At 34.1% G+C, this 27,551-nt stretch overlaps 1 protein-coding gene across 2 annotated transcripts in view; it reads right to left on the reverse strand.

The window, feature by feature from the left end:
• USP6NL (USP6 N-terminal like) overlaps window positions 1–27,551 on the reverse strand; it is a 139,599-nt gene that overhangs the window by 101,149 nt on the left and 10,899 nt on the right. For both annotated transcript variants that reach the window (XM_039871062.1, XM_039871063.1), the window contains exon 2: window positions 22,151–22,237. Coding sequence is in view for 1 of the 2 variants with exons in the window: in XM_039871063.1 (XP_039726997.1) it covers window positions 22,151–22,154 (4 nt within the window). In the remaining variant the exon portion in view is untranslated. The remainder of the gene's footprint in view (window positions 1–22,150; window positions 22,238–27,551) is intronic.

A 27,551-nucleotide genomic window follows, 5' to 3' on the forward strand; every position in this document is an offset into this window, starting at 1 on the left:
GTTTATTTAACAAACACATACTCTGTGTCAGGTGCTGTTAGAAATGTTGACTCATTTAATCTACATTAACAACCTTATGAGAATTTGTCTGCTCCTATTAATCCAAGTTTACATATGAAGAGACTGATACTTTTGTCTTTTTTTTTTTTTTAGAATCACATTAGACACCAGACTAGTGAGAATTTATTTGACTGTAGAGTGTAGAGCTAAGTCAGGATTGGTGAAAATCTCATTGTTCTCATTGGTGGAGACCAAACTTCTGTATTTCTCTCCACCAAATTGCTTTTGTCCTCATGGTCACATCATAGCCGCCGCAACTCCAGGAATTACATTTACATTCCAGGTCGAAAGAAGGATGTAACAGGAAAGCAGAGTTAACAAGTATCTCAGAAAGCAAAACTTTCCCAGAATTACCCAGCAGGCTTTGGCTTACATCGCAGAAAATAGTTTGTTGGTTTGTTTTTTAACTGAGCATAATATTCCCCCAAACGAAATCAAGGTTCTATTATTAGCAAAAGTTTAAGAGAGAATGGATATCGGGTGGGCAATGAACAGTGTTTGCCACAAGCAGCCATTTCTCAACTTCTCATTCAATAATTCTTTTCATGGTATCTTCTTTTTTGCTCAAGAGCATTAAAGTTTTTATGTATCAGAAAGAACTTCAAACAAACATTTAAATATTTAGATACTATGATTTCAGTTTCTCAAACTTAAATAGTCAACATGTATAGCAGAATATGGCTATATTTTAAACAGGGGCTGAAATCCATTATCAGACCATTACAAAATATCTCAAAAAGCAATCACATATTTTTCTGCCCATTGTTATGTTATTAGCTATATTATTTTACCTATCTAAAATCAGTTTTTGAAAAATCTTAACTTTCTAAACACGGCTAAAAAAAAACAGAATGGAAGCGAAAATGTTCAGGAAGCCAAAAAATTTATTTTAATTAACATTTATTGGTCAATTTAATCATAATGTATAGTAGAATTTTAAAAGTGTAGTAATGGAAGCCCAAGTAAAATGTTAATATGAAGAAAGGAACGATTAATTCTGACCTAACAGGTAAAGGGAGAGAAAAGTCGGGGATCGCTCTTCAGCAGGGGTGGGTGGCATTTGAACCTTGGAGGCTGACCTGATAAGGAATGCAATCGTAGGAGAGGGACAGAAAGGACTTGCCATCCTCAGGGAGCAGCATGTCTGGGTGACAGCAAACATGCTGGTGTAGCCGGCACAGAGGGTGCACGGAGAGATTGAGTGTTATAGCTAGAAATACAGGTTAAGTTCAAATTCAAATTGTTTCAGAAAGCTACCTCAGATAGCAATGAGGATGGAGTACAGAGTAAGATGATCAAGTACATGACCAGTCTTCTCACCTTCCCCCATTATCTCCTTAGGAACTTCTTCATAAGGTACAGAAGTCTCTCAGCGTTCAGGCACCTGAGCTCCCTCTGCTATTTATTTGGCTTGAGATGCTTGTACACACTCTCTTTTTTCTCCTAGCTAACTAGTTTTTATGCATCCTTTGATAGGTTCAAATGAGAGCATTTGTCACTTTACCAGCTGAATTCTTTCACTCTCCTAATTACCAAATCACGGCCACTGCCTTGTGGGGTGCCCATGACACCCCATCTACTCTGACACCTTTCATACTATATTAATTATTGACTTTTGTCTCTTACCACTTGCATATGAGCTCCTTGAGGATACATATCTATGCCCTTGCATCTAAGACATGATAAGCGTTCAATGTATGTTAATCAAATACAATGAATGAGGAGGTTACTTTAACAATCTAGAGAGGCGCTGAGCATGACAACGAGATGAAAAGGTTAGTACAGGTACCAAAGCTCCAATGTTTTACTAACAGGAGAAACCTTCAGGGCCTCACCCTACATCTTTTCTTGTTTTGAGAATAACTTTAATAAACATAGCAACCAGGTTTTATAACCTACAAAAACTGTATTTTTTTTAACAAAGAACCTGAATCATTAAAAGCTAAATTATATCGAACATACTTCTACTTAACGAGATAGAGAAATATGTACTATTTTCAAAATATTTCCATACAAATAAACTGAGGCTCTTAAAGGAGAGAACCAGGGTCCTCCATAACACACAGCTACAATGATTACATTTGTGCCTAATGTACATTTTACATCTAGTCTGCTCCACGGTGTTTTGCTTTCTCTAATCTCATCAAGGTGGACCCTTGAGATGTAGGCTAACTAGGACATTTGAGAGGAAAACTGTGACAGGTTATTTTTCCATTTGGCATAGAATCACTTATCCCTGCCCTTTATCTGGTCCACAGGATTAAATTGCTTTAACTCTGCTCATGATGACCTCATGGCAAAACATGCCACCCACTATTCTGCCCTGACTATAACACCTGTTACACTAGATTGTCTTAACAAATGTATATTCCTTTCCTTTCCCTTTCCCTTTCTCTTTTCCTTTCCTTCCTTCCTTTTATTTCTTTCTGTCTGTCCTTTCTTTCCTTCCTTCCTCTAATAAATAGCTGAGTGTCTACTATGTTCCAAGCATGAACAGGGATCATATCTTATTTTGAATCCTCAGTGACTAGCACAGCGACTTACAAACAGTAAACGCCTGAGAAGGGCTTTCTGAATGAATAAATGAGAATAATGAACAAATAAATAAATATATACATGCACATTTGACCCTCTTTCCTATAAGGCAAGGATACTTTTCCAAAGACCAGTTATCCTTTGTCTAGTCTTCCTTTATTTTGCTCAAGGTTACATGATAAAACATCAATTCCTATCCATTTCAACTATCTTACAAATGGCAATCATTTCCATCAGTTCCCTACTGCATCATTAGAATAAAGAAGGTGGATACATTAAAAGTATCTTTCGAATAATGATACTAGCTCTCTTCCTTTTTTTATAATGCTATTACAAAATTCTAAGTTCCTTAAAGAGAATTAATATGAATTCTTAGCACTATATTTCACCACGTGCTGGGTAGGCTGGGATACTTGATTAACTTCAACTAAATGACAAAGCAATGATCTAGCATATGTTATGAAAATTTTAGAGAAAATATTCATGAATATTCTATAATTTCCCTCCTTCCCCAAAATAATTCTTAACCATATCCTTGGGTCCTACTTACAATAAAATAAATCAAGTTTGTTTACTATCACATACCAATAAAACTAAATGATGAAAACTTCAAACCATTTATCATAATTATTCCATCCTCAACTTTGATACTTTCCTTCACAATTAAAATTTTCCATAATATTAATGTGAATACAGTACTTTGAAATGTTGCTTTTTTTTCATCCATCAAAGTCATACTATAATTTAAAGAATCGAGTCAAAAACTCTCCTTAATGAGTCATTGCTTTATACTTCTCTGCAGGATTTGCTTTTCTCAAGCAGTTTATCACTATTAAAAATTGGTAAAATATAACAGTATTTTGCAAAAAGGTAAAACTAATAGTAAATATGTTAGGTAAGTGACTAAAAACACTATTAGCATTAGTTTGAAAAAACACACTTCTAAGAAAAAAAAATCTATGCGTAGACTGCCTCTGTTTCCCTGGTCATAGGAAATTCTGTCTGAAAAAAAAACAGGAAAAAAACTTAAGAACAAAAGTCATTCTATTACTTTAATAGACAGTATCTTTTAGTACTATTTTTTCTATATTCATATAGTGTTTCCTGTCAAATATGATTACATTGTGTGTGCGTGTATGTGTGTGTGTGCGTTTTGAAAGTCAAGAAGAATAATTATTATTTTCCCTGGTTACATTCCAAGTAACCATGACTGTGACTGAAAGCCCATAAAGTAAAAGAAACATTCCAATAAGAAAATTCTGACTGGAAAGGTCAAACTGTATGAATTTGACATTTTCAAACACTGGGATTAGATTAACTAATTTATATTCTCCTGAAATAGTAAAAGCAGTAAGCTTTTTAAAAAATACCTAATTGTTAGAATCCTGTTACTCAGAGATAGAAATGCAGTCTTCTATTTCAGAAGAGAGGAGAAAAAAACTGTAGAGGAGGTAAATAACTGTAAAGTATCCTAAGTAATACTATCACATTTTCAAAGGTAAATGACAATAGTTTCTCTGCTTTTTGAGATGCATTTTGTCCATTTAAATAGCATGTTTCCCCATAAAATGAGACTAGACAGGAAGATTTCTTTAAGCTGTAATATTCTGTCTATAGCTGATTATACTATATGTCACAATATTATTTCTTGCCATTACCCTAAATCATTTTACAGAGGACTTAAGGAATCTTATAAGTTTTACTTAAAACACGGATCATATCAAGTTTAAAAAATCCAAAATAATTTGTTTTATATCATCGGAGGTACAGTAATACTATTTGAATACATAAAGACAGAATGGTACAATATATCTTTCATATGAAAAAGTTGATATATAAATTTATCAACTAATTTTAAACCATAGATTAGTGAAATTATCAGTATTATAAACTTAGTTGATGGCCTATATTTTTAAAATTAATTCCTAATTGTCATTTTTGAGATTTACTATCTCAAATGTTTAAAAAGCGAAATATACAAGTATTTATTCAAAGGTATATCTGCATTAGTTTATTTTAAGATCTCTAAGTCAGACATGCAATTAAAAAAGGTTTTGAAAATGTATTTCAGCATATCCCAAACTGACATAGGCTATAAAATAGGAATATTTTAAATATAAACAGCATTAATTAAGCATATAATCAGAAATGGGAAAAATCAATTATTTACCAAAAAAGGCAATAAAATCTACCATTCACTGGCTAAATTCATATTTATAACTATTATTTTCTCAGCTAATCACAAAAATAAGAACCATCTAGTTATTTTGCCCTGTTATAGGCAGAATCCTAGCTTGTTCCCTTCTGATTTCTACCATGAATATTTACATTATAAAATTAAAAGGAAACAGCATTATATAATTTATTCTTCTACCTCCAAAATATATAATGGAAGAGGATCTTTACAATGTGGAAAATATTGTTGCAGCAGCTTATGTCATAACCTCTCCTTGCTCTTTCTTCGTACTCCTTAATAAAATGATATGCCTCTAACATGTGGTTTAAAAGCAGTAATAATAAGACATGTTAACATGCCAGTCATTACCTGATCCTTTTCAGATACTATAATATATCAGAAAAGCAATAGCATTCATGATAAAACTCAAAACTCCATTTGTATAACTGTTCTTTATGTCCATATTTGTAAAAACCCCTGAATGCAAGTGCTCCGATTGTTCATTCTGATAATGTCCCTACCTTTCTTCACTGAGGCTGCCTTTTGCCTCGATGGTGTCACCAGCTCCTTTACAATCTGCAAGACTTGAATCATTGCTAATTAACAAGCCAAAGACTCCAGCTGCTTCCTCCAGAAATCCAACAGGTTTCATCACTAAGAGCTCATGACATTTCTGCTTTCAGGAAGCTCAGGCACGAACACAGTTCAACTTCAGAGAAATGCTTTGCTTAGCTACCCATGAAGGCTCTGAAGCAATTAATAAAAAACAACGAAAAGATAGGCTGTATCTTCTTGAAATGATGGATTCAAAGTGACTTTTTAGCACATGCGAAAACCACCATCCTCAAAGTCCCAAATGTATTACTTTGCAAAGCATTAACAGTTATAAACAAAACAAACTGTGGGTAATCTTCTGTACATCACTAAGCATAGTGAAAACATTTTCTCGCAAAAGTCATGACAGGAAAAATAAAGTGCTATGCTATAAATTCTCATATCTTGGATCACAGATGCTATGTGCAAGTTTTTAAAAACACATTCAGAAGTAGTCAACCAAAATATCCTGCACTGTCAAAGCCTTAATACTTTTTTCCAATTTCTCAAAAATCTCATATTTGAAACACAGAAAATAAAATGTGGATAAAAATAAAACTATCTTGCTAACTCCAAGCTCCCAGATCTGCATTAAAGATATGATATCTCAAAAAATAGTCACTAAATTCCTCACCTGCCCCCCTCATATACACACCTCTGACATCTTAGTACATGAAGAAGTCTAGGTCCACCTCGCACACTATAAGACCCCAAAGAGGTCTGTAAATTTGTTGGTCTCACCAGCAGAGGCATGGGCCAGAGAATTTCAAATCAAGTATAACCACAGTTTCTGCCATAGGAGTTTTAACAGCCAAGCTGCAACAATGCTCAATTAATATTTAATTTTACATGTCCTATTTTTCACATAGCAGCCTTTTCCAAAGTAAACCTACAGCCTTAACTAAAAGAGAAAAATGACATTCAGGTTAGTATGGTTAAATGCTATTATTTACTACAGCGACTTTCCACCAGCAATTCGTTCCCCTGACTGTGCTGCCAACTTTCCCGTCCTCATTTTCTTTCCCATTTGTTATTTGGATCTTACTGTATCATGAAATAATGGATCCCACAGCAAATCAAAGGCAGTCAGTCCCTTTGCCTCCACTCAGTTGAAGGCTTATTTGTTTATTTTCCCATTTTTCAACTGGACAACTGAGGCACATAGTAAATCAACCAAGGTTGGAAGGAAAACACAGGATTTGCTTTCTCTGACACCAAACCTCTTCTGTAAAACTGCAGTTTTAAAGTTCAGGGTGACGTTTTCAGCTCTTCAAAGAAGAGGTGCTATAACATGTGCATATATATCCACACATAATGTATTCTCCATATGGGTGTTAATTTAAGACATCAGTGCTACAAATTCGTGATAGTGAGAAATATTTGCAAACGGAGGACAAAACAGGGCATTTATCCTAACTACATATTATCTTTAAAGATCATGTTATACTTGCCAACTAAATCAAAGCAAGTGTTCAGATGGGTCAAAGACCAAGTTTTAAACCTCAAATCAAAACTGTGCTCTTTAATGAATCCCTCTGTAGACCTGATATAGACAAATCAACATTTAAGTCAAACTCCTCAAACCATGTTCTCCCAGTTCTTTCTATACCTTGCCCCAGTTCCTAGGGCAGCTATGAACATGAAAAAGGTAGTAAGTACCTACTGAATTTATTTTCTAGTTCTTCCCATCTCCAGCTCCTAAGAAATTACTTCCACTCTTCTAGTAAAAAAAATGATGTTTTTGAAAGATACTTTTCTGTTAGCTTTTCTCTCTCCCAGTATTTTTCTCTTTCCATGCAAGGAAGAGGACATACAGAACATGATCCTCTCAGCCACTTCTACCCTCCTTACCTGATCAGTGAAAAAAAGAATATCTATATTCGTGTTTCCATAAATTTCAATTCTCATCATCATCTATCTCACTGATAGTGTTGGTTTTAAAAATGAAAATCATATAGTAATCAGTTTGGACACACTGGCTCAGTACTGTCAGGCCTTACCTTCTGCTAAGCAACCAACAGCTTTTTCTTATTATTCTCTTCATATTTTTTTATCACACATTACATAAGTAAAAAAATATTTGAGCACATATTCTAATATATGTAACCTAGCTGTGCTCTAAAACGTCAAGAGCACGAAAGACAATGAAGGACTGAGGAGGTATTATAGATTAGAGGACAACAGAGAATCGAGATAACTAAAAGTAATACATGATCCCAGATTAGATACCGGACCAGAAAGGGATGGAGGAAAATATGGATTTTGGGACAACTGAAAAATGTGAATACAAACTATAGATGGTCTGTGTTAATTTTCTGACTATGACCATTAGACTGTAGTTATATAAAAGAATATCCTGGATGAGGAAATATACCCTGAAGTATTTAGGGGTAAATATTTCAATTTACTTCCTAATGATTCAGGAAAAAAATAATAATAATATTAATATAGAATGAGAAAACAAATGTGGTAAATGTTAACATTTGAGAAATCCAGGTAAAAGAACATATATGAATTATTTGTGTTATTCTTGCCACATTTTCCTAAGTGTAAAATTATTTCAAAATAAAAAGTTAAATACTGGCTACATATCCCAATACATATTTACTTGTTTATAAAAGACATATGTGTATTCATTTCTATGTATGTTTATTCATACAAAACAGTAATTTTAAAGGATGAGATAAATAATATCAAGAATTACACATTTGCATATATGCATATATTCTGTGTATGTATGTACACAGATACATGCATATGCACGCATAAGTCATTCCTGGATGGCATGGAAATGCCGAAGGCAGACATACCTCTGGGGTTACCCTGACATATATTATATTTTATATAATCCTTTGAGAATTTTTTTTTTCTTGAAGATGATCCTATTATATTCTAGACCAGTGGTTCTCGATTTTCAGTACATACTGAAATTGCCTGGGGAGTTTTACAAAGTATGATGCCTGCGTCCATCCACAGGGATTTTGACCTCATTGCTCTAGGGCACACAAATTTTAAAAGCTCCCCCAAATGATCCTAATATTCAGCCACAGTTAAGAACCACTATTCTAAAAGAATGACCCAGGAAAAGCTAATTACATGTGAGTAAGTAAACATGAAAGGTACAACATATTACGATTCCACTACTGCCACTTACATACATTTATGGAGAGAAAGACATGGATACAAAAAGAAAAAAATATCAAAATGGTATCATGTTTTCTATACTTTCTACAGAGAACAAATTTTACTACTGTTTTTTTAAGGATTTACATTTCATTTTTTTAAAAATCCATGTCGCCAGAAAAGATATACAGATGGCAAGTAAGCATATGCAAAGAGGCTCAACATCATATATCATTAGGGAATTTCAAATTAAGACATCAATCAGATACCACTATACACCCACTAGAATCGCTAAAATCTAAAACTCTGACAGCACCAAATGCCAGTGAGGATGTGGAGCAACAGGAACTCTCATTCACTGCTGCTGAGAATGCGAAATGGTACAGCCACTTTGGAAGAGAGTTTGGCAGCCTTCTACAAAACTAAACAGTCATTACCATATAATTCAGCAATTGCACTTGTTATTTACCCAAATGAGTTGAAAACATATCTATGCAAAAACTTGTATGTGAATGTTTATAGCAGTTTTACTTATAATTGCCAAAACTTGAAAGCAACACAGATATTCTTCAGTAGGTGAACAGGTAAACAAACTGTGCTACATCCAGACAATGGAATATTACTCGGCAATAAAAGAAATGAGCTATCAAGTCCTTCCAAAATAACAACAAGAAGCCTTAAATGCACTTTGCTAAGTGAAAGAAGCCAGTCTGAAAAGGAGTCAGTCTGAAATCGTACATACTGTATGATTCCAACTATATGACATTCAGGAAAAGGCAAGACTATGGTGACAGTAAAATGATCAGTGGTTGCTCAAGGCTTGAGAAAAGAAAAAGAAGGATGAACAGGGAGCACAGGGAATTTTTAGGGCAGTGAAACTACTTTATTGTAATGGTAAATACATGTCATTATACATTTGTCAAAACCCATAGAGTGTACAATACAGAGTGAATCCTAATGTAAAACAGAGACCTTAGTGAATAGTAATGTATCAATATCGGTTCACCAACTGGAGTAAATGCACCACACTCATGCAAGATGTTAATAACACGGGTACCTGGGAAGGTGGAAGTATTATGAGAGGGTGTAAGGGAACTCTTGGTACTTTCCACTCAATTTTTCTGTAAATCTAAAACTCTTCTGAAAAATAAAGTCTTTTAAAAATGACAAAGGAAATTCATATTTAAGATATGTTTAATCTATATCATACTTTTCAGACTTTACCTGAAATAATATAAAGATAAATCTAAAAAGTACAGAGTCTAATTGGAGAGAGAGAGTGCTTAAAACAACAGCATTAGCTGCCTACACATATGAGAGATCCAATGTGGCTTGGTGGATGAAAAATGCTATAGTTGCCCTTGCAATGGGCTGTCTGAAAACAGCTGAGAGCTAGTTCTTTTTTCAAATTCTTACCTCAATCTTATTTCTTACATTTTTATTTTTGTTAAGGCTACCCCAAAACCAGTAACTTGTGGCTAATTCAAAAACTGCTGACTTACTTTTGCACCTATCACTTCCAAATCCTGCCTTCCCAGAGTGGGACACAAGAGAGAATGCCCATGAGAGAACAAGAATGAGACAACAATGAGAGAAATGCAACAGGCGGGGAATATAAGCACTCACTACTGTCCACCTATTTGGACAATCCACCTCACGCCATTTTCCAGGATCAAAAACAGGAATTAGACTGCAAATGATGTAAAGAGAAAGGTAGCTAGGTAAAAAAAATAAATCTTTTCACACCATTCCTCACAAGAAAGAAAAGAAGGAAAGGAAGGAAGGAAAGAAGGAAGGAAGGAAGGAGGAAGGAAGGAAAGAAGGAAGGAAGGAAGGAAGGAAGGAAGAAGGAAGGAAAGGGGAAGGAAGGAAGAAGGAAGGAAGGAAGGAAGGAAGGAAGGAAGAAGGAAGAAGGAAGGAAGGAAAAGAGGAGAGGGAAGGAAGGAAAAAGAGAAAGAGAGGAAAGAAGAAGGAGAAATCGGAAAAAAAGAAAAAAAGAGGAAAGAAAGAAGAAGGAAGAAAAAAAGAAGGAAGAAGAAGGAAGAAAGAGGAAAAGGAAAAGGAAAAAAGGAAGGAAAAGGAGGAAGGAAGGAAGGAAGGAAGGAAGGAAGGAAGAAGGAAGGAAGGAAGGAAGGAAGGAAAAAAAAAGAAAAGAAAGAAAAAGAAAAGAAAAAAAGAAAAGAAAAGAAAGAAAGAAAAGAAAGAGAAAAAGAAGAAAAGAAAGAAGAAGAAAGAAAGAAAGAAAGAAAGAAAGAAAGAAAGAAACAAACAAACAAACAAACAAACAAACAAAGAAACAAAGAAAGGAAAAGAAAAAAGGAAGAGGAAAAGAACAAGATTGAATTTAATCACATTGGTATTTTTTCTCTCATTCATTTAATAAAACCATGAACAAGTTCACTGGGACATCTTGTTAGGCCCTAAGATAAAGGACAAGAGAATAAGTACTGTTTTTAAACAAAATAATATTACTATTCATAACAAATAATGCTATAGACAATTCCAACCAACTCCCTAAAATCTTAAAGGATTAAAAACTAATTTAAAAGGTTTCTATTTTCTTCTTTTTGTCAATATACATCATTAATAGTTTTTCTTATTACAAAAATAATACATGTTCACTGTAGAAAATTAGTATCCAAAAATATGTCAAAAGAAAAGAAAAATCTTTCTGCAGCCCACCATACAGATAAGCACTGCCAACAACCTTTTAGATTTACCCATATACTTTTTGTTGTTGATTTTACAAAAATGGAGTAATATGCACACTTTTGGAACTGATATGTTTTCGCAGTTTAAAATATTTCGTCAATATCTTTTTATACAATCAGCGCAGACAAATGTATTTGCACTGTGCTCTACAACTACAAAATTTTTTGAGCATGTGAATAACAACCCAGCATCTTTTCATTCTTGGCACTGATTCAGATTTTTTCTAACCACTTTTCAGAAAACTTCTTTTGCCTTTCCTGGAAATATGTTTTAGAATTAAACTACTGTCATTTTTTTCAGGACATGTAGATAAATGAGAAGAAAACAATGTGAGAGGCCACACTTCTTGTGACAAAAATAATCTGTAAATATTCCAGATGTCAATTGGCTCACAAATAGAAGAAAGACTATTGAAAATTAAACTATAAGCCTATTTCTGAAGAGTCTCCTCTTGGGTTAATAAATCAGTCAATATACTTCATTTCTTTGTCATTCTACTTAAATTTTAAGGGTGGGATATAATCACTTTGTTCTGGAATTTTTAATATTGATCTCTGCAAACTCATCAATATAAAACATGTCGTATGTTATTTATAAAAAATAAAAGTCGTACATCTTTTTCTACCTAAAATCTATACTATTTTCTGTCCAAATAGTGTTCAGGTGCTTTTACAGTAATTCCTAATAATTTATACTGGGTATTTAAAAATTAATACTATCAAAAGCTAATCCACTATCTCACAGGTTTTTTTCATAGGAAAAAAGTAAAACAAAACAAAGAAGATATGAAGGTTAAATGTCCTGAAATGTAGGGTGTGGAGAGAACCACAGAATATGTGTTTATGAATAACAACAGTAACCTTCTTTCACATAACCTCAACTGCTTATGAACAAAAGTACCTGAGTTAAGCCAGTAGCTCTCTCAGAACCAGTTTTTACTTTCAAGATATTTTACCAAAGAGCAATTCGTTTTGCTTATAAAAAGCAACCAAGAAACTTCTCAACTCTGTAACTCAGTGGAAACTGTTATAAATATGTGCAAAATATGTTTCACAAATATGGGAAATAAAATTATATTATCTCAATGTGTCTTCACAACATCTAAAAATTCTTAATGTACTGACTGCATACCATAAGTGCATTTTAAGGCAATAAACTTGTTTATCCATACAAAATATATTAAGCACCTAGCATGTACAATATCTAGTAGGCACCAAGTAGGTACCATGCTAGTTGTGGATTATTACAGGGGTGATCAACTTCCTTCCATTCTACCAAAAGATATGGGCATTAAGACATAATTACACAATTAATTATTGAATTACAATTGAGATGACTCCTGCAAGTAAGTACAAGATGGCAGGAGAATGTACCCTTAAATGGAAAGTCAGTGTGAACTGAAGGTCATACATAGTATAGTTGACCCTTGAACTACACGGCGGTTAGGGGAGCTGACTCCCATGCAGTTGAAAATCCATGTGTAACTTTTGACTCCCCCCAAATTTAACTACAGTCCTACAGTATCCAAGGAGGGACTGCTTCTAATACTTGCCCTCACCCTCTCCGCCCTCTTTTAAGGAAGACAAGAAGACACAGGCAAAAACATTTCCATACTATTAACTCTAGCCTAAGTGATTAATTCTGGTTGGTTGGTTTAAGAAAAAGGAAAAATTCACCAGTGAAATTCATTCTGCAAACATTTTTTAGAAATTGCACCATCATAAATAACCAAAAAAAATAGGGAAATGATGCATCATAATCTTTAAGGAATATAATTATGAACTCTAATTATAAAAAATAATTACAGAAATATAATTGTCTAAACACAATTCAATGTTATAAATCAACATATAAAATTGAATACAAACTATGAACTCAATTATATAAAAATGTATATTCTCTGGACAACACCAGAAGGTCACAAACAAAACAGCAAACAGCTGCTTTAATGTAGTGGGGTTACAATACCTTTTTTCCCCTTGTTTCCAAAATGTATTTATTTTAATATTATGGTTATACTTTTAAAACATAGATTAGTTTAGATTAGAGTAAGTATAATAAAGTATAAAATGGAGACAACAGTGGGGTGTTTAACTAAAGTTACAACCTTAATCCCCTCCAACCACCTACTTCTACCGATGCTGAATTTTCCTTAATTTCTTAATCTTTATCTCAATTTCCTAACTCCAGATCTTGACTTACGTTGAGACCTCTCTCCCTCTTCCTCGGTACTTAGCTGGGCCTCAGCTGGAATATGATTCCCGATGGCCTCCTTGCCCTCACTGTGGATCAGGTCCCTTGCCCCTGCAGACTCCTGCACTTCCTCTTTTGTATTAATAAGACTTGTGCAACATCTGCCTTCCCCACAAGGTCTGTGCTCTATGACAAGGGCCATGTCTGTCTCGATCCTGTCTATAGCCCCAAAGACCAACACAGCATCAGTACACACGGAGGTGCTCATTAAGGACCTGTTAGTACTAAAATAAAAATTTATTCAAAGTCATATAATCTCTTTCTTCCTTTAAATGTGTCTTAAAATCAGACTCAAAGACCACTCGTAAAACATTTTTAAAGATTAATTTATATCATCATATGTCTCAAAGTTATCTGAAAAGCAACATTTGAATCTCTTATACTTTGCTATATCCCAAGTAAATTTTCTAGTTTTCGATATACCTTGCAATTATTAAACTTTTAAGAGTCAAAACTATAGATAGTAAGCATCCTGACATTTCACATTAAAATCTAATATAACCCATAAATCTCTAAAACCTAATGAGAATCAGAGATTTGATATGTTCATTTATTTTATTTTTAGCTAAATAAAATTTACTAGGACAAAGACAGAGACATCAGGTTATGAAAAAGGCTAATCTTTAGTGAAGCAACCTCAATTTATATATGAAGAACTAGTTTATTGTTATAAAACAATTCAATAATGCTTATACTTTATGCCTTCACAGTATTTGTTCAACATGTTGAGATTTTTGTCAAGATCATTCAAAACAGCAACTGAGCAAAAAGGGATTTCTCTTGATAAAAGCCAACTGTCTCCTTTCAGGGTCATCTCATACTCAAGAAAATATTTCACTGCCATTTCTCTCAAGCCCTTGTAATAAAGGCAAAATAGAAACTAGTGAAGCAGAACAATAAATCTTGTTCTTATGCAAGAAACTGGAATCCTATCTCAGTTAAAGAAGGAAGTTTTTCTGTTAACTAAATGAGAAGGAAATGGAGAGAGCACCATGCAGTCTTCCTTTCCCTTCCAGACAGACTTCCTGAAGGAATGCCCCCAAACTAGTCACACGTTAGGGCAGGTCTCATTAGAGGAAGCCTCAGATAATCCTAACCTGAGGGACACTATAAATGAACTGGTCTGAGTTCCTCAAAAGCACCATATTGTGAAAGAAAAGGAACTGTTCCAGATTACAAGAGACTTAAAAACTTGACAACTAAATGCAACACGTAAATAATACTCAGTTGGATCCCACACTGGACACGCAAAACTACTGTAAAAGACATTATTGGGGAAACCGCCAAAAGTAGAAAAAGGATTGTAGACTACATAAACATAGTTTATCTATATAATAATTTTGCTGTGGTGACATAAGAGAATAAATATCTTGTTCTTTAGAACTACGCACTGAACTATAAAATGGGTAGAGGAAGATGATAAATGCAACCTCGTCTCAAATGGTTCCAAAATAAATAAATAATGGCTATTTTTTTAAAGTGCATATTCAGAAATTTAAAACACCAAATAAAGAATTGATCCTATTGAAAGAATAAAGGTGGACTGGTGGGGAAGGAGAGATAGAATTTCATGACATCAGAGTAAGAATTTCACCTGCTGAGAAGATACACGCTAATCAAAAAAGAAAATGACTTAAGAAGGAAGACTGCAGATGGAGACACTGTTATTTCATCAGCACGGAGCCTGAGAGCACATCTGTCCAGGGAGACTAAAAGCTCTGATGCCTGTTTTACGTCACATTTAAAAGGAAAACAGAGTCATGATTCCACTTTTATAATACAAATCAAACATTTTTAAGTAGCTTTCGTAAGTGTGGAGACACTTTTATCAAGGAATCATTTGGATCCAAGTTCCTTTTAACAAAGTCAGTTTTGGGTAGCTAGAAAGTTGAGGAGCTGTCTTTTTCCTTCCAAAGTTTCCCATACTCACAGCTACATACATCTACAGGTACATATAGGTACAAAGAGTCTATAAAACTTCTATAGTTGATTTAAAAAAAATCACAACGGCTCTACTGCTTCCATGAGTGGTATCGGGGACAAAGATGGGTGCTACCCCCATGGCAATGGAAAAGCACCTTTCCTTATCAAAAGACAGACTCCAACAGCAATGAAGACTGCCCCTTAGCAGTAGGAAAGCCTCTTATACAGAGTCTAGGTTTTTTCTACCACCAGAAATGACATTTCTGATAATAAAGCATGCCCGTGAAATACATCCTAGTAATCATAATAGTCTGAATTAATCATTTAGCGTATAAACTTGTGTTATTGTGGTTAAAACCACAAATTCAAACATGTTTGAAAATCAAATCCAAATTGTGTTGTACCATAATTGTCACAAGTAAACAAATTTGGCATGCTCTTCCAACACTGGTAACACCTAGTTCCTCCTCTCCTCATAAACAACAGGCCACACTGCATCTACATCTACATATCATACAAAGAAAATAGCAAAGTTATTGCCTAAGGAAAATACACAAGACCAACTATTGCAAATTTACATAAAAACTTAACACAAGCAAACGGATCCTAACTAACTTTGCATTTGTTAGAACATAACAAGGGAGACACATTTGAGAAGTTGAGCCGCCAATCATACATAATGTGGCTAGTGGGTGGCAAAGCCAACCTAGGTGTCTGGGACTCTGGGAACTTGAAGAAGATTGCCATTGGATAACTAAACCTCTCCGAATGGAACTGTAAAGAGTTCCCCTAAGAACAGTATATTTTAAACTACAATAAAAAGGTCATTTGGACCCCCCTAGTTCGTGTTGTACTAAACAATTTTAATTGAAGTTGATTTACATACTGAGTTTATATTATGCAATATGCTGTAGATCTAAAACAAAAATGTCAATGACAGGCATATGACAGCTATGTAAATAATGTGGCTTCTGAACAATAGTAGTATAATATTAGGTAAACAATTTGAAAATTTAAGATTTAAATAGCAAAAGTAATTTAGAAGCTTTGCTGAGATTATAATACTACAGTAATTTGCATTTATACTAAGAATTTAAATGACTTTTAATAAAAACAAACGATTTTCACAGAAAATGTTTTGTTTAATTACAAATCAATTTCTTTTATAGAGAGATTTAGGGGTGTGCGTGTGAGAGAAAGAAAGCAAGAGGGGTGGGACGGGACTATCAAATGGACGAAACAGAATTTCAAATGGACAAAATACAATTTGTAAAGCTGGGTAAAAGTTATATAGGAAATCATTTTTGGTACTATTTTTACAACTTTTCTTTTTGTTGTAAGTTTGAAAAATATTGAAACAAGAAGATACAAAATAATACAAACTCTCTCCTAACAAGAACTTAAAATACTATAACTGAATATACTCTATAGAAACGTTACATTAAATTCACATTTAATTCCCCGTAGTATCAAACTAAGGTTTAGTCACTTTTCTGCAAGTGGTCAAAAAGATAAATTAGCTTAAAGCAAAGTATATTCCATTTTAAATGGTCAGTATTAACACAATGAAGTGCTTTAAACTAAAAAATTGATGTAGTAAATTTTCTGAAAGCAATTTTTGCTGACATTCTTTATCACCCTACCTACTACACTTTACTGCTGCCACAATTCTGATAGGTGACAGATACACAGTGTTTTTCAACAGGGACTCTACACTCTGCCTAGCCCTGCCCTAAATGGCAGTAGGTTCCCCCAGTAACTGTGACAATCAAAAAGTCTCCATACATTTCCAAATTCAATCCCCCCGCCACCAAGAATCACTGATTATATATCCATTTTAAGAATAGTTGACATTTAAAACTTTATATTCCAAAATTTAAATTTATCAAACATAAATGAGTCTTAATATAGCAAATGGATACTTGTTATACTTTACAAGAGAATTTCTTGCAAAATTCCATTAAACACAGCCATGCCGCTATTTAAAATACAATTCAACACAATTCATTATAGGTTTTCTTTAACTTCAGCCCAACTTCTGAGGTACACAACTATTCAATAAAACAGGATATATATCTAGATAGGCTACTGTCCTAGAGAGAAGTTTTAGCCAATACTTAGGGAAAGTCTTATATTACTTGTGCGCAGATTTTTCTATTTAGTACGACTCAGAAGAATCCTTCCGCCACCACTAAGGGACTATCAATCTACTCAATTATTTATAATATTGCTCTGACAAAGTTAAAACAAATTGTTCTTCACTTTGGCATGAACTCTTAGTCTACTCTTCCACAGAATTGAGATTTACTCTCTCTCTCCTGGAAAGCCACAAATACGCTACAACCCAAACTATCTACTGCCATTACTTTCCTTCAGATAAATGAGAAACATTTCACATCCAGAAGTGACCTCAAAAAAATTCACTCCATTATTTAGGCTAAGGAGCAGGATCAAACACTCCAACACAACAGATTGACTCCTGGACTGTCCAATCAGAAGAGAATTAAGATCCAGAAGACTCTCTTAGGAAAAAAAAAAAAAACATGACATGTAATTAGTTAAAGAACAAAACTTTCCTGAAGAACATGAAATAAAATACAGAAGTAAAGATTAAAATTGTTAAATAGAGCAGATACACTTTATATTTTTTAACTTAAAACTTGGGAATAGAAAACTACGTAGTACCCTAAATAATCACTTTTCTTTGTTGGTGCTATTTTTGGCTTTTTTTTTTCTTTAACATATTCCATCAAAATAATCATCTAGAAATTCTTTGGCACTACATGAACTATTCTTGTTGTATAAAGATCTAAGAGATCAATTTCAAATTACAGCCACAGTTTAAGTATAACAACTTTATTTCATCTTTGGCATTGTCTCATAAAACAGAATTTTGAACAAATCTAATAAATGTTAAACACTGCAAAATATGCAAATACGAACACAAGAACAATTTAAGTAATGAAAATCAATATGCTTTTTGTAGACTGTAATAAAGTTAACAATCCACAATGAAATACGCAATGTCATAGTAGCATCATATAATACATTTTCCACAAGACAAATATTCCTCCTCAGAGTTTATAAAGATCTAGACAAGGAGTTAAAAAACACCTTAAAGCATTTAACAAATTATCTAGGCCTTATATATTTGGGGCATCCCAACCAGTGCATCAGGGCGTAGAGAAACTGATCTCCTTGGCTTTCAGGGCAGTCGGGCACAAGTGGCACCCTGGCCTGAGGTGTCAGAGCCAGTCGCCTCCAAACATTTCCAACAGTTTACCCACATGTTATAAAATTACAACCATGTCCTATGCAGTTCATGACATGGGAAGGGCTAGGAAATCCTGCACATATAAACCCTCCCATCTGTATAACTATCATACTTTTTTTCTAATCTCTAGGGAAATACTGAAAAACTTTCAGTTACTCATCAGTATCACCCAAATCTAGGTTTGAAAATTCTATCTAGACTTGAATGACTTATGTTCCTATTTTTTAAGATATATCATGCTTCTCCAATATTTTTTTCAAAAAAAGGAACTCTGATATACTCAGTTCCCACACTCTAGAAACTGCAGCATAATGTAACCACAACATTCCCTAATCTATGGTTACATGGTCTACTTGTCAAGAATGATTTCCATCTCTGGGCGAAATCATCAAATTGGCAAAAAAGAAAAGAAAAAAAAAGAAAGTATATTTCGAAGGAAACCTGAAAAGAACCGAAAACTAAGAACAAAGCTATAAAAGACAAATACTGCCTATAACCAATCTTTTTAATTTATATCTAACAAAAATGTCTATTTGTCAGAATAATTTTTCCAGAATGAAATCTTAAGTGGCTTCCCTAACAGTAATCCTTTAATTCCTTTAATAATTCCTTAAGCCCTACAGCATAAAGTCCAAACTCCCTGGAATGTGTATGGCCTGGACCCTGATTTCATCTTCTCCAGCTGTATCTCTCAGATTCTCCCTTCCCCATCTCTGTACTCCAGAACGCTCAACTGCTTGGTGACACCCACGCGTAGTCAAACTTTCATGTCTCTCTCACACCAACTCCACCTACTTGGAATGCTGCGTCCTATGCCACACTCCACACACACAACACAACACCTCTCTCTCTCTCTCTCCCCTCTCTCTCCTTCCCTCCCTCCCTTTCTCTCCCTGCTGCCCTCTGTCTTTCTCTCTTTTTACTAGAATTGCTCAAATTTCACCAGAAAATAATACATGGAATAGCTACTATATACTTAGGAACATCCAAATCTATAAACTATTTATTGAACACCATTAAGTGCCAGGAACAGTGTGAATACCAGGAATAAAAGTCTTTGCTGTTCTCACAGATAAGAACAAATAGGCAGGCAATTTTAATATAGTATGATAGGCAGCAGAAGCAGGTGAGCAGAGTGCTATGGAGAGGCAGCATAGGGGCTCATCTGCCAGTGAAATGGTGCGAGGGTGACAGGCAGGAATGCTAGGAGCTAGGGAACGAAGCAGAAACTGATCTTTTAAAAAATTTTAAGTGTGAAGTAAGGACTCTGGACTTTTTTGTAACACCAGTGGTTAAACCCCAGTGGCAATGTTCATTCTTTGTGGCTCCCCCATCTTTATAACAAACAGAGAACTTTCAAAATATATGCCCCAAAACATGTTAAACATCTCTATGGATTGGAAATCTAACAGGAACACAAAGTATGAGCCAAGCTAAAGCCAGGACATCTGTGGGGCTCTGGGCCCCAAAGCAGGAAAAGACAGCAGGAAGTTGATCCTACGGTATAACTGTAAATAAAGGGTTCCCTGTAAAGCAGAGTTGGTAGCCAGGCTCTGGTTAAAACCAGAGACAGGGAAGGCACTCCACCTTGATTATGAAACTAGACTGAAAAAACTCTATGCTACCTGCACTGAGGTTACAGCTTAGGAAGATGCAGACCTAAAGTCAGCTCTCAGTGACGGAATCTGTGATATCCCCGGCCATCGTCGGGGAGGGGCTCGGACCCACTAACACAAGACCTGATTCTGACCTGGGAACTCCAAAGCCAGACAAGACATAACTGCAAATCTGCTAGACCAGCAGGGAAAATCACAGCAAAGACAGAGACAGAGAGAGTGCGAGAGGGTGTAAGAAACTTGAGAAAGAAAAAAATTCCCATCAGAATGTGCCTACAAAAGTACAGAACATGATGAAAACACTGACAATAAATTCACTGTAGACAAAATAACAAAATAATCAAGTGATCTGAAAAAAAACTTTAAAATAAACACGTAAAAGATCCAGAATGAGATAAAGGAATAACAAAAGAGCCAGAAATTTTTTTAAATAAAAACAAGCAGGAATGAGAAAAGAACTAGTGGATATAAAAAAAGAAAAATTAAAAATCTTGCAAATAAAATAAAGCCAATGCAATTTACAAGTAAAAAGTTGTAAAGGTTCAGCTACTTCTTATTGGTTGCCTAACAAGCCATTGACCCTCTGCTTTCGTCCCCGCACGGCTCTATGTTCTTCGGGGCAGCTGTATACAAGACTTTGTTCAACACTGAGATTCAAAAAGGAAAGACACATGGTACCTGTACTCAAAGAACTCGCCATTTGTAGCAGTGATGCTAACAGAACACTAAGATTATAAAGTAGAACAAAATCTAGTTCACTTTCAAAAACGTAAGCATTTCTAAGTTAAAAAATTTTGACAATTTTCTCTTAGTTTTCAGGAACTTATTACCACCTTTACTAGAGTTGGCACTTCACATTAGATAAGCATTCCCACAAATATTCTCACAGTATAACATGAATGGAGCTGGAATAATAAAAGCTGCTTCCTTCTTAATCTAGATTTGAACTCATCCAGCAACCATCCTTTATTAAAGTACACCACTGAAAAGTCTCAAAAATCAAAGACCACTTCTTGCAATATTATTTTTAGTAGAAAGCACTCAAAGATTTCAAAATAACAACTTCCTTTTCATTTATTAAATGTCTAATTATTTAAATTGTCGATAAGAAAGCTTACCCTGTTCATATTAAAGTAAATATAATCGATATGAATAATATGTGAAAAATTTTAAACTCTCTGATACTATATTCCAATAAGGAAATGCTCACTCCATCCCAAAGTTTTCATAATCAAAAATGCGGTACTTTTTTTAAAGTACATCAAAGCTAACATAGGATTATGAGAGTAAAATCTTAACTCTTCCCTCACTCTGAAAGTAAATCGAACAAAAATAGTAAAATCCAATTCTGTTCATAAGCAGAAGTGGATAGAAATGACAGAAAATATTACACATACAACTGAGAAGATAAAATTTGTATCAAATTTGCTAAGTCTATAGGCTAAACTTGGTTCCTTGTTCCATCCAGAATCTTTTTTTCTTTTTTTTTTTTGATAAAACATGTTAACTCATTTATACAATGATCAAATTTCATACAATAAAACCTCTGCCAATTATAGTCAACTGCAATTTTCCCTCTCCATATTTCTAAAGAGTCATTTTCCAATGGCTAGTCAATAGAAAATTTTAGATAACAGAACTATAAATGAGCCAGGAAGCTAATGACACAGATTGTCTCACCACATCTAACTTCTGAGAATCAATCAAAATTCAGAAAGTATCTCCTTGTTTAAACAGAGACAAGTACACAGAACTGTAATGAACCAGATTATCCAATCTCTGATAAAGTGACACAATTCCAAATTGTCCAGTAACAATTTCATTTTTTAAGCACAGCACTGCAAATGCTCCTGAGAACACTGAGATGAAACGAAGGACACTTACTCATGACTGGAAAGGTCTCTGTATGCTGTCCCAATCAGATATTAAACCAAAATCTGCTGTCCAAGGTTTCTCAGAGGAATACATGTCCTAGCCAGAAAACAAAGAGAAAAAAAATCATGTTTTCTAAAGGCATTTGAAATTAAGTTTCCTAAAAAATGACCAATCGTAAGAATCTCATGATTCCATTTTCCTTTTTCTGTAAGAAGTTACCTCAAAAGTAAACAAAATGTATAAAGTAATTACCACACAGACATTTATTAAGGTATCCTTTGTCTTCAGTTACTAAAAACTTATTTTCCCTGCCCCCCCATTCTCAAATAAATAAGTCATAGAAAGAAAGCACACTACTCATGGTAAATACAGCATATCACACCTGCTAAATTAATGTTGATTGCAGATAAGTGATTTATATACACCATCAAATGAGGATCACCAAAGTTATTGCTATAGACTTTCTCTAATGGGCAATCTCCACACTATAAAAGTAATGTGGTTCCATTGTTTTAAAAAAATTGGAAACAACAGTAAAGTAGAAGAAAAAATCTCTCACAATACAATGCCACTACATCTATGCAATCATTTAGGGCATGTTTCCTTTCCAGGAATTTTTTGTTAAGTATTTTTAAAATATAGTTTATAAATACAACATATAAAATATTGTATTCGGTTCTTTTCACCTTAGTGTAGCATAAAGCATTACCCTGTACTACTACAAATACAAACTTAACCATTTACTAAGATTTGCATTATAAATCTTTTTCTCTTGATTAATATTTTTAAATAAGGCATAAATACTAATGCTACATTTAACTATAACCATTGATGTATAAATACCTCTCCACATCTAATACATAAAATTCCACAGTTAAAATCAGATTCACTACAAAATTTACATTTGTGTTACCTTATGTGTATATTCCTTCATAAACTGATAAGCTACTTTTTGCAATCACCAGAAGTGATAGTTACTTTATTTTCTAAATTAGTTAAGAAAAGAGCATAATACTTAGCATCCCCACCTCTGAAACATTAAAGTTCGGGTGAATTTTTTCAAAGAAATAATGATTGCCCCATCTATATATACTTTACTCATGTCATGTAATATACGTGAGAAATATACATTTGCAAACTGAAAACTCTGTATGCGCAGCATGGCTCATATACTGTAATTAGCAGTGGCATATAATCATAGTGCTGCCACATAATCACCCGATCCCCATCCCACATGCTTTCTTCTTTATCTATGCAGTAGATACCATGAACTGATTTTCATTTCCAGATATGGAAATATTTAAAACAACATGTGATCTGCATGTTAGTTTTTAATACATGATGAAGGTTTCTCTCTATAAATACACTTTCTGAACGGTGCGTCCCTGAGTCTATTAGATTCGTAGGCCCTCCCAGGGAACTATGAGGCTGCACATGCTGGCTCCTCAGTGTGCCGAACGATGGCATGGGGCGGCAATCCCAGGTCACAGACATGCAGAGCGGAGTAAACGTTCACAGACGACCCAGGAGTTCGTTCACTTACACTTGTATAGTCTCATCTCTTTGCCCAGGGACTTTTCTCTTTGTTCATGTTTAAATTAAAGTTTTTTATCTTAAATTTAAAATTCCTAAGAGGCAAGATCAAAGTACTTGTACTAAGCACCCCTCTTGCCATAACTGTAAATTGCCAAATAAATATTTATTCAAGGGTAAGAGTTCCTAAGATATCAAGAGTTTTCTCAGCATTAAAAACAGTAACCTCAAAAACACCGGGAAGGAGGTAAATGTACTTTGCGAATATGCAACAATGCATGAGTTGAATTAATGTAAAATGTCATGGAGTAATTCTTAGAAACCGTATTTTTAAATTTCTTACAACTCAAGTCACTTTTCAAGATTCTTTATGCCAGTCACAGCTTTGACATGTAGATCTTCCCATCTACTTTCAAAGTTGGCTGTCTACCAATTCTCTACCAACTCAAGCAATTAGGCAGTTCGGTGGCACGGAAGATAAAATTTTCACATTCCTTTTCTGTGCCCCTAAATGCTATTCCCTCCCACTGGACAAACAAGGAAGAAAGAAGAAAAATCTGACTTGCTGTTTTTCACGTCATCCAAGAGGGAAAAGTAATTTGTCTTAACTCCACAATTGCACATAAATGGTATATAGGGGTATTTCTGCAAAATCTAGCCTTTAAACTTATTTTCCACAAACTTGAGCCATTGCTGCTTATTCTCATTCTCATATTCTTATTCTAACTCTACTATGGGTTCTCTCAAGTGACAAAAATTGATATGTACGAATGGTAAGGTTACAGCAGGCCTCAGGATAACCCAAGCTGACAGGGAACTCCGGATCTAGTTAAAAAAAATACAGCGCTACCGTATCTTTTTCGTTATTACAGGCAGTAAACATGGTCTAAAAATAACTTCTGCCACTTTTAGGTAATTAAAGTCTATAGAAGTATCTAAAAGAATTTCTGGTTTTTATAACACCAGATAATGTATTCTAGAACTAGTTCAGCAGACCCAATTTCAATTATTTTAAAACTTAAATAGAATTATAAACCATAATATATACTACCAACATATAACCGCAGATGCATAAATTCTACTGTTTCTAACAATATTTTTTCAGGCGACCAAATGAACACTAACTTATTTCATTGTACAATAACTGTTATGGAAAAAAATATACAAAGAACCCCAATCTCCACTAACAGCTAATGTGATCCCCATTTTCTTACTCTCACCACAAATTATAATTTTAAAAAATCAAATTTAATCTTAAAGACACGATGCTAAGTGAAATAAGCCAGTCATAATAGAACAAATACCCTATGATTCCACTTATATGCAGAACCTGAAGAAGTCAAATTCATAAGGACAGATAATAGAATGGTGGGTACCAGGGGCTGGGGGAATAGGGAGTTAGTGATTAATGGGTACAGAGCTTCAGTTTGGGAAGATGAAAAAAGTTCTGAAGATGGAAGATGATGGTGAACATCAATGTGAATGCAATTAATGCCTCTGAATGGTACACTTAAAAATGGTTAAGACAGTAAAACTCACATATATTTTAACATAATAAAAAATACAAAATATTTTTAAATAATCAAATTAACCTATGATTCCAAAAGAATATAAGAATCCTAAAGTAACAGAAATTTATTACAAAGAATCTAGACATTTTTATTAATATTTTTATTTTTTAGCATCCTTAAATTCTTTGTCGAATAAGAAAGACAAAGTAATTAATTAATTCTTTCTCATAATTCTTAACTTCTTGGTCAATTTCCATTTGAAGAATTGCCAGCACTCTGCTATGAACTTTCCAGTTTTTGTCATTCAAGATAAGTACTTCTCCAACTAAAACTAAAGCTGTCAGGGATTTTTGTTTCTGAGATTCTTGTGTCCAAATGGCTTGTGAACCCTCTTGCTATGTAACATCTAAAAATGCCTGATAAAATACAAAAATTTTCCTTTTAAATGAAGAGCAAAGCTCACAAGAAACTAAGAGAAATCTTTAAGAGACGAATCAAAATGAACAGAAGCACAAAGTGGGTAAGTAGGCAATGATGCCAGCAACTGCCCTAGAGACATCTGACAATCTCCCATAACCAAGCTGCCCAGTCCAATACAGTAGCCATGAGCCACATATCGCTATTTAAATTTAAATTAACTAATATCGGGTAAAATTTAAAATTAAGTGGCTCTGTCGCATTAGCCACATTTCAAATGTGGCTACCGGCTGCTGTATTAGCACAGACAAATAATATTCCCATCATTACAGAAAATGCTACTAGAGAATGTTGAAGAACTTTCAATGTTAAGAGTCGTGGAAGGGGCAAAGCCAAAGCTTCACACTATGAATGGGAAGTCAGACTACAGATAAGCACATAAAGCCCGGCACCTGAAAGATGAGATCTTCAATAAAAAGAATAAACTGTGGGGGAAACAATACCTCAAATGGAGACTGTAAGGAAAATTCTCCTCTGAGTCCAGTTTTCTTTGTGTTTTGAGAGGGGAAAGGGAGTATTCCCTGGGAATCTATAACCAAACCAACCTTCACACAGGCTTCAAGATCAAATGCAAACTACTTGCATGTTGTGAAAATCTCAAACCTAGAAACTAAGTGGTCCTGGCTTGACAGTGTACTCAACTGCAAATTCCCTCTGGTAGAAAGCAATCTTAACTCAAGTCTCAGAATTTCCACAAACTAAATTACAATAAAAATGAGCTCAAAATTTAAAACAATGTATATAATAAGCAAGATTCAATAAAAATAAGTAGATAAACCACAATTTTTTAAAAAAGAGGACAGTAAATGTTTCAAAATATAACATGAAATGGAAAATGTGAACAAAAAGAAGACAACAGACTTGAAAGAGTCAAACGAAAAACAGAATAACTAAAATTGAACTCCAATGGACAATTTCAACAAGCTAGATACTACTAAAAAGAGAATTAACAAACTAGATGATATATCTGAAATTACCCAGAATGCAACAAAGACAGATAAAAAATATAAAGGAAAATTAAGAGACATTAAAAATAGATTTAAATATCTAATATGTATGTTTAATTAATTTTATAACAAATACATGAGGGAGAAACAATATGCAAACAAAAAAAAAGCTGAGAATTTTCCTGAATTGATGAAAGATATTAATGTACAGATTCTAGTTCAGCAAATTCCAAGAAGTATAAATAAAAAGGAAATTCACACCTAATGATATCATAGTGAAACTGCAAAACATTAATGATGAAGAGTTCTTAAAAGCAACCAGAAACAAAAGACAGAATGCTTACAAAGGAACAATTAGACTTGACAGCTGATTTATCGACTGCAGCAATGGAAGCCAGAAGACACTAGAATAGTATCTTCAAAGTTCTAAAATAACTGTTAAGCTATAATTAAGTACCCAACTTAGCTATTTTTCTAAGAAAAAGAATAAAATAAAGAAAATTTCAGAAACAAACTGGAGGAATACACTGTAAACAGATTTTCACTAAAGATGTGTCTAAAACTATAGTCTACAAAGATGGAAAATTACAACAAAAAGATAGTCTAAAATACAGAAAAGAATGGTGAGAAAAGAAAACTGTAAATATGAATAAATTCAAATAAATATTAGAGGTATAATTTGTAAATTAGGAGTCACACACACACACAAAAAAACAAAACACCAAACAAAACAGCATGTATTCTAAGAATGGAAATATTCCAAGTTTCTTATGCTGTTATTCAGAAGGAAGATGTGGCAAAACTATCTTTTGTTCATATGTCTCCCTTCACTCACTGACATTGCCATGGCTTTCTTGGGGGTGAAGTATACTCCCCACCTTAAGGACTTTGGGGCCTGGTCATATGACATTTTGGAATGTGGGTAAACTGACACTGTACCAG

This window comes from Pteropus medius, unplaced genomic scaffold (assembly GCF_902729225.1).
Source record: "Pteropus medius unplaced genomic scaffold, Ma_sr-lr_union100, whole genome shotgun sequence".
In the NCBI taxonomy this organism is placed as follows: domain Eukaryota; kingdom Metazoa; phylum Chordata; class Mammalia; order Chiroptera; family Pteropodidae; genus Pteropus; species Pteropus medius.